Raw genomic sequence first — 12,826 nt, 5'->3', positions numbered from 1 at the left:
CAAAACTTTTTCAAACAGGGTCAGGGGAAGGAAAGTAAGAACCTTTTAATATTAAGATCACAAACTGCAGCAGTGGGAAAAGGTAAAAGAAGTGACATTTCTAGAGCTCTTGCTGGTGTGAGTCTGTCACTGGGAGAAGAAGAGCCAGCAGATCAGATAAAAAGCTATCGCGTTTGTGCCGACATATAAAAGGAAAAGATAGCATCACTGTCTCCTCCTCGGGAGAAGGGCATCTACAGACTTGTGTCATGACATATGGACACACGAGCACGTCATGAGATATACCTGCCGTGGTTCCCCAGGCCAATCTGTAGCCTGTGGCCCCTGGGACCTTGTTCCAGGAGACCACGGCGCTGCTGGTGGTCACAGCCGAGACCTTCAGACTCTGGACGGCGCCGCTTTCCACTGAAACACAGAGAGAGATTGAGAATCTTACCTTTCCAACGTGTGTGATATGCCATTTTACATCCACAGATATCTCCTCATGTCTGGTTACATGTTTTAGCTGTGGTGGTGATGACGGGACCCTCAGTGTCTCCAAAGATGGGGTTGATGGTGATGGTGTACTCAGCGCCTATGTTCAGACCCTGGATCATGTAGAAGTTATGAGTGTCTCCGAGGTTTATGTTCGCTATGTGGCCATCTAAAAGACACAAAGAGGCACTTGAATAACAGAAAAACTTAGCAGCAAACATTCAAATCAATATTTGTGTAGGCAGTTCAGCTAACAGGAGCTAACTATGCCAGTGTACAGTACCTGGAGCTGACCATGTCAGCCGGTATCCTGAAGCACCTTTAACCGGTGCCCATCGAGCCTGAACAGTGTCTGTGGTGGCATTCTGGACCAGGAACTTCTCAACCGAAACCAGCTTTACTGTTGAACACACGCAAACCCATCCACACACACACACATACACGCACATAAGAAATTCCCAGATGCAGAACATCTTTTTTATGGCATTAGATATCCTCCCTGCAGGTCACTGATTTAGACGACCCTTTCCTTATATATTTAAATAAAATAGGTAAATGTTAATTTCTCCCACATGCAATTCACACACATAACTCAGTATAAAGTCAATATTGAACTTTAACATCCCACAAAACAGAGGCAAATGAGAGATTCATGTGACTGATTCAAGGCATTTTTTCTTACGCAATACCGCCCCGCTGTGGTCATGTTCTGTTACTACACCTACCACCAAGACAACGTACTGTATAGGCAGACCTGCTCTGTCCTGTGTTTTATTCTTTATCTTTCTTCCCATTGTTTAATCATCTCTCATATTGTCATATACATTACAGGCTATTTCTCTTAAAAGTCTAAATATAAATGTTTTGATCAGTATCTTCGTCATAAGCCAGGGCCAACCCCCTTCAGGTGCAGACAGACAGAAATGTAACTGATACTAATAACGATGTGCAAAACAGGCTGACTACTTACTTGTCTTGCCCACTATGGAAACCGGGTCGCTTGGTCCCTGGGGGAACACGGCATAAATACTGACAGTGTACTTCTTATCCTCCTCCAGGCTGTCAATCACATGAGAAGAGGTGTCTGCAGGAAGCAGCTGCTCATAAGCAAATCCTGGTCGGTTGGCTGCAGTTCAATTAGAAATCCCACAGAATTAATAGAGTGGATACACCTCAACATCAATTTGTTCCAAGTGCTGTTAATGTAAAGCAATTCTGATAATAGAATGTAATGTGGCTTTGGCTGTGGCATCTAACTGTAGTGTTAACTGCGCTGGTGTGTGTTGTCATACATCTTGGGATGAAGATCTTGAACCCGTTGAGTTTCCCTAAAGGGAGCGTCCAGGCCAGACGAAGAGAGAAGAGACCCTCCTCGATGACACGGAAGTTTGACACCGGAGGCAAAGGAGCTGAGAGGCAGATAGGAGCTTGTTCAGGGTGTCTGTGAAAGCAAACTGTGTGTATTTTCTTTGTGTGTGCGTGTGTGTGTGTGTGTGTGTGTGTGTGTGTGTGTGTGTGTGTGTGTGTGAGTGTGTGTGTGTGTGTGTGTGTGTGTGTGTGTGTGGGGCCCACTTGTCTGGATGGTGATGGTGGACGAGTCTCCTATGAGGCTGGGGTAGATGGCATAGACTGTGAGGGAATACTCAGCTTCAGGAGCCAGGTCCGTCACCACTGTTGTGCTCACATCGCCCTTCAGATCAATCTGTTACAGGAGAGACAACACACACAAACCCACACACACACAGAGCGGCTTAGAGAATGAGTTGTTTAGTGTGTTTGTGTGTGAGAAATGTGGCCGTGTGATGAACCTGTCTCTGCTGTGCTTCAAGGAGTTGTCCCTTGGCGTTGAGAGGGATGACCAGGAGGCGATATCCGGTGACATCGCCCGTGGCCGGACTCCATGTTAGTCTGACGGAGCTGTGGGCCACCTCACTGACCCGCAGGTCGCGAGGGCCGACTATACGCTTCTCAACTGTATAGATTAGAAGGAGGGGAAGTGGACGGAAATGAAGGACAAATACATCTGAATACATCTCATGCTGCAGGGTCCCTCCCTCTTTTCACTCACTGGGCGGGGCAGTTTTCACAGGGCGCGGAGGTTCAGACGCAGTGAAACACACTCTGCGGGACAGTTTGGGAAGGATTGTTTCCAAGTGAGAGAAGCCAACGCCTAGCAACAGGTGCTCCTCCTTGGGCTCCGACACGATCCTCCTCAGCTCTGACTCGTCTGCTCCCCAAACACCTGGACACAGCACACAGGGACGGTGCAAACAGCACTTTTACATACATTAAACATTAAACCTTGACAGGAAACACAAAGAGAAGATGTATGAGGTGAAGAAGAGGAGTGTCAGAGGGGTGGAGGGGCGACACACGAGAAATGCCTCATGAGAAATGGCAGCAATTAACTCACCATCGGCTAATTCACTGTAATTATTATACCGCTCCCAGCTGACGGGAGTGTGATACACGTGTGTGTGTGTGTGTGTGTGTGTGTGTGTGTGTGTGTGTGTGTGTGTGTGTGTGTGTGTGTGTGGGCGCGTGTTTGTGTGTGTGTGTGTGTGTGTGTGTGTACTCTATTAGCGATAAGAAGAAAGGAAAGAGATAATCAGGGAGTTTCAGCATGTTGAGCATTGTACATATGTATCTCACTGTAGCTTTGGAGTATATTTATACAAATTCTCAACATACTGAATAATGTTAAACAAAAATGTTTATAGCAGTTTTTACATATTTACACCTTACTAGTTAAAATAAGCAGTTAATAGAAGTAGTTAGTTGATACAATATCCATTCATGACCTGCCCTATGGATCTAACACGGAGTATCTGATACAGGAGCTGACTGCCACATAAATCCACAATATTACAGATCGAGTAGGTGCACATGAACGCACCTACACAGAGTCTCTCATGCAAACACGCTCACACACGCTCACACACCGAATCCAATGAATTCAAATGCAGAGGACATGAATTTCTTAAGTGCAGACGGTGCAGATAAGAAGATGAGGGGGGAGCTTAGATAGAATCTGAGGGCCACTGCAGTGGTGATGATGTGAGGAATTTACAATGGTGTGTGTACTACACACTCACCTACGGCGAAGAGAGAAATCCCACTGTCAGCCACTCCTCTTGCTGCAGCGTCGACGTGGTCATCCGATGGTCCGTTTGTGATCAAAACAACAATCTGTGCAGCAGCCAGACGCAGAAAAGCACGAGTGCAAGAAGAAGAATGACTCATGTGGAAGGTTACAGATATAAAAGGATAAACATTTCTGTGTTTCTGTGATCCATTATGAGTATAACTACGTAATATCATATAATTAGTATATAAGTATATGGACTATTGCTGATCCATCAGGTTTTAACCAATGAAAGATCAACTGAAAACATGATTATGAATAACAAATCTCATCATGCTGGTGTTGCCAAATTTACTCGACAATTTGATTTAGTTTCATAATTATTGTGTTAGGGATCTGTTTCAGTAGTTTTACCTCGGTTTTGATAAATCTACGGCTCGTATCCATGGAGATTCACACTTTGTTTCATCCTTGTAAACAGCAGTACTTAAAAAAAGCCCCTGAGGACCAGTATTGGATGTGCTTTAATTCATAACTGAACACAAAATTAAACAAATGAAACCAAAGCACAAAGTGGAATTCAAACGTGTTAAATTGCACGTTAAGAAAAATATGCTCAGGGTCATTGAAAGGTCGCGCCTGAGTCGGCGAGGCCGAGGCTGAACTACATCAATATGAGAATATGGCTTTTATATTTCTTGCATGAGCGCCGGATTCACAGTTCAATAAATCAGCCTAACACTCAGGGATGAAGGGCTGATTAGAGTGCTAACCAGCTATGTTATATTAAAATATGATTGGTTAGCTTTATGAGACAGGCAGGCAATTATAGTTCATAGAGAAGAGGAATATTTGGAAGGAAAAATTCTCCTCTGGATGTGAAACAATGCCTGTGTTTTAAAGCCTTGTACCTTTGGGGTATGATCCCGAGTGATGGCAGAGCTGAAAACATGGTCCACCAGAAACCGGAGCGCATCACTTGTCCTCCTCTCCCCCCCATCATAGGGAAGATCTCTGACGGCCCTGAGCACCTCCTCCAGCGAGCCGTAGTCACTCAGAGCAATCCGCATCCTGTTGAGGACACAGTTACACAGACACATAATCCAGAGGGTGTCTTCTTATCTCAAGATGTGTGTGTGTGTTAACCTTGTGCTTTAACGTTACCTTGGGATATCCCCAAAGACGGTGACCCCAAATCGAACTCCCTCATTTCCAATCGCGCCGTCCTTGAAGGAGGAGATGATGGCCGCGATGAAGTCTTTCACACTGGAGAAGCCAGTGTGTCCTACAGTCCAGGACTCATCCACCAGAAAAACAATGTCTGCCTGCACCACTGACCTGCATGCTGAGTGAGGAAGGCAGGGAGAGACAATGGGTTAACAAGTGTGTGTGTGTGTGTGTGTGTGTGTGTGTGTGTGTGTGTGTGTGTGTGTGTGTGGAAACACCTGTGAGTAGGAATGTTTAATTGGAGGCTGAGAAATAAGTGAAACAATTACCAGCTGTCATGTCTAACCTTTATAGTTAAATCAGTTACCTGGATAATAATTTAGACGAAAATTAGTGGAAAATAGTGTAGATTTCAACTTATTTAAGATTAAAAGGGTTAGAATAAATGTGTGCCCGCCCTACTGTCAACTAGACCGTATTTGTGTATTTCATAGAACAGTCTGAAGATTGATGTTCTGTTCCTACATTGACCATCAGAGGGCAGCCTTGTTCCATGCTGTTAAGGGTTTTCTATTTCACTCCTGTCATTCAGCCAAGGCGCCACAAGAATCCCTATGAATTCTTAATGAGACACAAGTGAGCAAAAGACACCATCAATATTCTGAGCACTCCAGCTGTAAAACTTTAGCACAGTGACAAGGAACGCTTCCAATAATAAGATAAACACACCCCCAAATCAGGGTCAGTCCTTTTGCTCAGGCAAGCAAACACATTTAACTTAAGAAACTGCTGTGTTTGGAGGGATTCTGCAGCCACACACACACACACACACACACACACACACACACACACACATACATAGTTACACCAACATAAACACACACACGGTAGCTTCAGCAGCTTGTTTTCACATACCCACAGAGATGCACACATAGCAGCAAACACATACACATACACACACACACACACACACACACACACACACACACACACACATGCATGATTATGCAGCGTCTGCATACACTCTCCAAAGTCAATATTCTGGCATTACATATGCAATAAAGCACAGTGACGACAGCATTGATTAGGCCTGTGAATAAGAGATCGGCACCGCTGATTGTCCTGTAAGTGATAAGTCAGCTTCTCTGCCCGTCCTCTATTTCATTACCAAGCTTTCTCTCCTCTATTATCTCTCCCTTCCCTTGGCTGCAATCCCAGAATTCAGTGGGGGTGACATATGTCTCGGGCTCATGGCGACCTAACATTATGTTCTCCCTCACACAGCTATACATCTCTGCCCATGCGGCGCAGAAACAAAATATGAGGGGGAAACCATTTCGAGGTAATTTGCCACTGGGAAGCTAACTATCCCTACACCAAGGCTATAGTGTCATATATTCTGCAATAATGGCTTCTATAAGTGATGCAAAAAGGTGATGGGGTGCAACAATGTTCATTCAGTATTTTCCTTGTTCAGGTTGGAGTCTTATATAGGCGCCTAACCAACCCAGCACACATGTGTCTGTTCCTTTTACGTGTATCCAGATGCATTTTCTACCCCATGGGTTTCTGTGAAAGCACATAAAATATGTTAGGGACAATGTACCAGGGAAGCAGCAGGGGGACGGTCACTGTCACACAGGCACACACTGAGGTGGAAAACAAGATCAATTATCTAGAAGTTTTTTTGCGTCTGGGCCAGCGGGTGAGAACCGCATGCTTAGGATAAGAAGACAACACATGCTGAGGGATTAGGAATATATTCTTAAAGGTTATCTTTGCCCCTATATCAAAAGATATTCTTACACATATATTTTATATCACAATACTGCACGGTGGTTACATGTACTTCAAAAAGAAGAATACAGGAAGAGGAAAAGAGTGTGATGTTACGGGCAGCGTGAAAGATGAACCCGAAGGATCACAATTTTTCCAGACAAAATGATCTAAAAAGTTACTCTCAAGTGTCAGCGGAGGAGAAAGTGAGGAAAAATAGCAGAGAAGCACATCAAAAACAAACAGCCCCCCCTCCCCTTCCCAAACTGATAGCGTCTCATAGTCCATGCATCACAGAATGTCCACAGAGGGATGAATACATCGCTCTTGTCCCAAAGATCAATTTCCAGCGCCGTGTTCCTGTGCCGATGCCTTCAAAAGTGTCGGCATGTCGATGTAAACAAGCAGGTCCAGTAGATTTAAGACCTCAGTCTCCTCTGCTAATATTGGGCCTTTCATGTTGTACATAACTTAGTCAAAAAATCATCTTAAGCTGTCTTCAGACGTCAGATTGTTGGTTCAAACGTCCAGACAAATCTCTCTTCTGAAACTCATTTCACTTCATTTCACAGTATATGAAAGGCTGCAGCCCTGAGGCAAAGACATACAGTCAAATACAACGTGTCAAGAAGAAACACTGGTAATAGCTGCAAAGAATAGATTTATTTGTCTTTCCACAATGCTGCCCAACAACGTCACCCATCACTTTGTGCCAATCACAGTGCGCCTGGACACCTTCTAACTTTTTGATTGGCTGACTGACCTTTCGGTGACATCTAATAGCACCTGAGGCTACGGTCATGTATCTGCCGGACGGGTTTGACAAGCTGGCTGACAGACAGACCGACCGCGCTGTGCTCGACATGAGGCTGGCAGATGCTTAAACTCCCCGACGAGACGCAGAATTGGGAGGAAGCGCCTGCCTGTCTGTCTCTCTGTCCAGCGCACTGATCCAAGTCTGGAGGTTTAATGATCAAGCACTTGCATCTGCAAACCACTGAACCTTCTATATGTGGTTTAGAATAAGACCTAAGCACTGATGGTGCTATAAAGAACTGCACCATGTCACTCCACAGGTGTGTCTCTATCTAAGAGTGGCATCAGTTTACCTTCAGCTTGTGCTGTGACACTTTGACGGAAGAGCGAAAGCGACACGAGCAAAATCCACACAAAAGAGTTTCCCATAATCCTCCTCTCCTCCTCCTCTTCCTCTTCCTCTTCTTCCCTGGATCAGCTGTTCTTCCTCTTCGCCTTTCCTTCGCTTCCTTCTCTCGCAGATGCCCTTTGTGAGTCACACTCTGCGATCATCAATTCCAAGTCTTTGGTCTTCTTATCTAAAGGTGCACAAATGAAAAATAAATATGTGAGTCATTCAAGGCGCTGAGAGATAAAACATCAGCAGAAATGTTGTGGTTACGTGTGTGTGATCATCATCCCCACATTACATGTGACTTTTTCACAGTGATAATGCTCCTTAACTTGTGTTCTTTTAAAACATAACATTTTACACAAACAACCACAGAGTATCATCACGTTAAAGGAAAAGTAATTTGACTGACATATCTAAAGTACCAAAATGGTTCTTAAAAGGAAAAGCTGTGTTGAAACTGAGAACTCAAACACATACAGTAACTCAGTAAACCAGCTCAGCTAAAGTGTACGACTGTTAACGACCGAAATGCAAACAGTTTATAGCAAAAAGCCATGAGAAATGATATCAAAGGTGATTATTTACACAAGTAATGAACCTGCATCACAGTGGACATTTTGACTCCTTGGTTTTGTGATTAGCAGGAGAAGCACAGGTGCAACTAATAACATGAACATAACATGGCTCAGTTCCATGTAGCTGAGTGTTGAAACCATGACCACGAGTCCGCACAGATAACAGCAGAGCTCTTAAATATGGAACGCGGCCATGATTAACGTTATTAGCTACACCTGCGTTTGACGAGACAACACATGCTCATCGGCATACATAACACATTAGGTAAATGGTTGTTATGACGATGGAAATGTGCTTGTACCTGACTTGTGGTGTAAAAAGAATGATATCAATATAAAATAAATGGGAATAGTTTATGGCAGGATTGAAGTTAAAGCCGGTTGAAGCCCTGATATGCATTCCAGTCAGAGCCACAGGTGTAAACGATGTTTGGGCCAGTCTGCCAAAACTCCACAGCAATGCACCTGTGCTGGGGAGCAGATTAGCCGTAGCCCCCTGAGGCCCCACAATGCCCCTGGAAGTCACACTGCAGCGTGATTATCTACCAGAATACGGCTCGGACAGCATGGCTAATCACTTCCTCAATTGTGTGTGTGTGTGTGTGTGTGTGTGTGTGTGTGTGTGTGTGTGTTTGTGTGCACTACCTTTGCGCCCGGTCAAAAATGCAGCCACCGTGCCAAATCTACAATAATGGGGCACCAAGTGTGTCTAATTGCAGTTTCCACCTGTGTGTGAATGTTTGGCCGGGACACCGCGACACAACGGGTAACATGCGGAAAGAAAGCGACATGTGAGTCAAATTGTTATCTATGCTGGCATGTGGGCAAATCATCACACACACACATATAAGCACGCACGAGTCATACAAAGGCTTGAACGTGTGTGTGTGTGTTTGCTGTGATCACATTCATTTCTCAGTGTTTTCAAAGAGATGAAGAGGTGAGTTTAGAGAGAGACGGGCCTCGCCGGTGAGAGCACAGGCTTCTGTTCTATTCTTCACTGTGCCGTCTTGGTTTGGCGGAGAGGATTACCTGTCCAGGAGAGTAAATGGAGGTACAGTAACGCTCTGGGGAAATCCTGCACGCTCTCCTTTTTCAACAGAGAGAGAGAGAAGGGAACAGAGGAAGGGGCTGTAGAGAACCATACACTTTCTCTTCCCTGACATAAAGAGGAAACTCCAGGTTAGAATGAAAGGATCGGCCCCCAGGCAACAGCTTTCCACTCGCAATAAAGTGCTGAGTGTTTGCCATGGAAACGCCGCAGCTGTTTCACTGATGTCTTATCTCCCAATTAGGTATTTGCCTTGTGGGGGTGATTTTTCTGAGGGGAAGTATGAAAGAACACTATCACACTATCTCATTGTTGTATCTTCTCTGTGTTTGTGAATGGATTAAAACCTTTTCTATGTTGTGATTCTGCAACAACAGCAAGAAATCGCTTCCCATCAAGAGAGTGAGTTAATCGATCATAACAAATGGCCAAGTCGAGGAAACCCAACACACACTAGTGATGGAATTATGCACCAGTAACTGATTATCCCATTTGCACATTCCAACACATTAAGCATGATCAAGCAGACCATCAGCTCGCTTTCTGCCAGATAAGCTGAGATACTGTGTGAGCGTGCGAGCGTCTCAGTCCAGATGCTTTTCACAATCCACACGCAACACAGCATCAAAGAGAGATCTGCCTTCACTCAATGCTAGTGCAGGAAGAAAATACATAAAAAAATGCTTGATGGATCTGCTTTCCATCTATCCATGTAACAGATACACCTACAGCATGTATCACTTCCCCTGTATTGGCCCGTGAGATCATAGTTTTACCCTACATTCATATCAGAAAGGCGTAAAAAAAATCAATAAATGGGATCAGTGTGTCATTATGTGGATTCCAGATTCTTCTTCCCTCAGACAGACTGGAGAATGGCCGAAGGCTGACAACGTTTACTTTACAACCTCTGCAGATGGACGTGAGGATCTGTGCTGCAGTGCAACACACAGCCAAGAAAAAACAAAAAAGGAATCCACACTCATTCACATACCAATGCAGGAGTTCAGATCTGCCTCTGCATGCACGGAATTACATAGTATATCGTCATTTATCCGCCCTGATGATGCTTTTAGCTTTCATAGGCCAAGAGGCTTCGGAATGCTCGTCTGAACCAAGCAGGCAACTGTACACTTACAGGTACTGAAAGGAAATTACTAGATAAGCCTGTGGTTGGTTTAAGATCGTCATACATGTGAATTCTGTGGGATTATCTAGAAAAGTTCAAACACGACATTCCCGACATTCCAAGACATTCCTGCAAGCTCTGCTATCATAAGTGGCCTCACACAAAAAACATTGCGTACCTCCAACCCATCACTCACACCACACCGGGATCACAGTTACATCGGTCCAGCCTCAACGAGGAGTGTGTGTTTCTGTGTGTGTGTTACATCTGAGGACTGTTTATTACTGGCCGGAGAGGATTAAATAAGGTTCTCCTGTCACAACCATTTACACTCCCACACTGTTCCCTATCTCGCCTCTACACACACACACACACACACACACAGACACACACAGACACACACAGACACACACACGAATCGCATGCCCGACAAGTCTTTCTGCACGTCAGCAATTTCTACATAATAGCATTTTCCACCTCGCCACTTCACAGGATGGATTAACCCTGTAGGTGAGAAACACATACACACACAGCACAACAATATATGATAGCGCATATCTTTGGTGCATCAGAGTGCATACATTACTCGACCACATGCCGGCTAACACATATGGCAACACACAGGCTCACACATAGAAACAAAACACTCGTACATACAGCAGCTCCCACACCGCAGCACCTGGCGTTGCACGCTGACTCAATATGGCTCTGCAAATCCACAAGGAGGACAGGGAACAAGTCTACGCACGGGGAAAAATTCACCCTCCATTCATCATAGATTCATTTACCTGACGCCACTTTGACAACACAGACACACACTTCTTAAGCTGATATGACTTTTGGACAAACACCTGCACCTGAAAGGAGAAGTGACACTCCTCTCCTGTAAGGGCATGTAAGCATGCATGCAGGACATCAGTGTGGCCAGTGTGTGTGTGCGCGTGTGTGTGTGTGTGTGAATAGTAGACTAACATGTTCATTTGCAGGCTTACAGGTTTTGCAATTGCTTCACCTTATCGCCGACATGTAATTGAGACTGAGAGAAGAGAGAAGTGGGGCGAGTGCTGATATCAGACGGGGTCCTGCTGTTAAAGGGGGAATTGTACTGTAAGCAGAAGCAATAAAAATGCAGTATACTAGAAAGACATTAGAAAGGTGTTGGCCCGGGTCCAGGCTCTCCAACCATAAAGAGGGCATCCAGGCAATTAAGAATCTAATAGCTGCTCTGTAAAGCACCGCATTAAAACGCAGTTAAAGTAATAAGATTCTGACTATGCCCCTAAAATGGACCCACAGTTTGTCACTTACCGCCACAGAGATGCAAATAATGTCATTCTTTTTCCAGTCTAAGGAAATTGCTGATGGTTGCCAGGCCGAAGGGGCAAAAATATCCCCTGAAACAAACTGAAATGTTTCATCCAAGTTAAGCAAAAAAAACAAAAAAACAGAATCCAGAATTGACAGATTTTGTATTCCGTTAGAGGTTGATAATAGAGGAGCTGGATTTGAACAGGAATCAATGAGTGGATTTGTGGGTGTGTGGGTGTGTGCGAATGTGTGTGTGTGTGTGAGAGGAGGTATATGTGTGGATGCATGTAGGAACGGATGAATGACATAAAAAACTCTTCTGCTGTGCTGAAAAGTTTTTGGGGAAGAGGGGGGAGGGGGGCGGCAACCTGTTGGCTCAGAGAGAGAGAGAGAGAGAGAGAGAGAGAGAGGGGAAGATAGAAGGAGGGACGTGGGGGATGAAGAGCTTGACCCTGTCAGGAATGCAATGCTACTGTGCTACTGTGCTACTGTGCATGTTTGCACGTGCGTGCGTGCGTACATGTGTGCGTGCGTGCGTGCGTGCGTGCGTGCGTGCGTGCGTGCGTGCGTGCGTGCGTGCGTGCGTGCGTGCGTGCGTCTGCCGTGCGTGACTGGCGTGCGTGCGTCTGGCGTGCGTGACTGGCGTGCGTGCGTGCGTGCGTGCATGCTTGCGTGCGTGAGTGTGCGTGTGTATGCAGTAGATGAAGGTGTACACACAGACAGCCAAACTTTTCACCTCTGGGCTACTAGAGTGAGCAGTGAAGTAAAAATTATGTCAAGTACTGGGAGGTTAAGCCTGTCGTCAAACACACCCCAGCGTACTGTAAGATGGAACTGAGTAAGAAAAAGAAAAAAAAAGATAGAAGATAGAAGAAGAAAAAGTACCACAAGAAGGTGTCCAGTCCAAAATTTGACACCTCACAGGAAAGATAGCCAAATTGAACTTCCCTCTCTGCACATATCGGCTGCATGGCCGTGTCTTGGTGTGGTGTAATAACCTACATTAGATTGATTCACACACTACATTAGGTAACATCAACAAGGGAAAAAATTATTTATGAGTAAAGTTTCCCCACAAAGGTTGATTTGTTGAAGCATGAACTTCATTCAC

The 12,826-nt window shown here is 44.9% G+C and overlaps 1 protein-coding gene and 1 long non-coding RNA gene across 2 annotated transcripts in view; both read right to left on the bottom strand.

The window, feature by feature from the left end:
* Window positions 1-4,659, bottom strand: part of col7a1l (collagen type VII alpha 1-like) — a 32,772-nt gene extending 28,113 nt beyond the window's left edge. Inside the window, exons 1-10 of the mRNA XM_076158894.1 lie at window positions 4,471-4,659; window positions 3,570-3,663; window positions 2,543-2,716; window positions 2,283-2,446; window positions 2,047-2,176; window positions 1,767-1,883; window positions 1,445-1,600; window positions 758-874; window positions 497-643; window positions 286-405 (exon numbers count right to left, since the gene is read on the bottom strand). Coding sequence (XP_076015009.1) covers window positions 286-405; window positions 497-643; window positions 758-874; window positions 1,445-1,600; window positions 1,767-1,883; window positions 2,047-2,176; window positions 2,283-2,446; window positions 2,543-2,716; window positions 3,570-3,663; window positions 4,471-4,659 — 1,408 coding nt within the window. The remainder of the gene's footprint in view (window positions 1-285; window positions 406-496; window positions 644-757; window positions 875-1,444; window positions 1,601-1,766; window positions 1,884-2,046; window positions 2,177-2,282; window positions 2,447-2,542; window positions 2,717-3,569; window positions 3,664-4,470) is intronic.
* A 96-nt stretch (window positions 4,660-4,755) lies between these two features.
* LOC143007474 (uncharacterized) lies at window positions 4,756-11,971 on the bottom strand. The gene is made up of 3 exons (XR_012964480.1): window positions 11,716-11,971; window positions 7,612-7,836; window positions 4,756-4,904 (listed from the first exon to the last, which is right to left on the bottom strand). It is a non-coding gene; the product is annotated as an uncharacterized LOC143007474 (long non-coding RNA).
* Between the last annotated feature and the right edge of the window lie 855 nt (window positions 11,972-12,826).

The sequence above is a fragment of the Genypterus blacodes genome, unplaced genomic scaffold (assembly GCF_046128005.1).
Source record: "Genypterus blacodes isolate CSIRO-AG114 ecotype Tasmania unplaced genomic scaffold, CSIRO-AGI_Gbla_v1 ptg000090l_1, whole genome shotgun sequence".
Classification (NCBI taxonomy): Eukaryota; Metazoa; Chordata; class Actinopteri; order Ophidiiformes; family Ophidiidae; genus Genypterus; species Genypterus blacodes.
The sequence above is the reverse complement of the archived record's forward strand: the minus strand, read 5'-3'. Positions and strand labels throughout refer to the sequence as shown.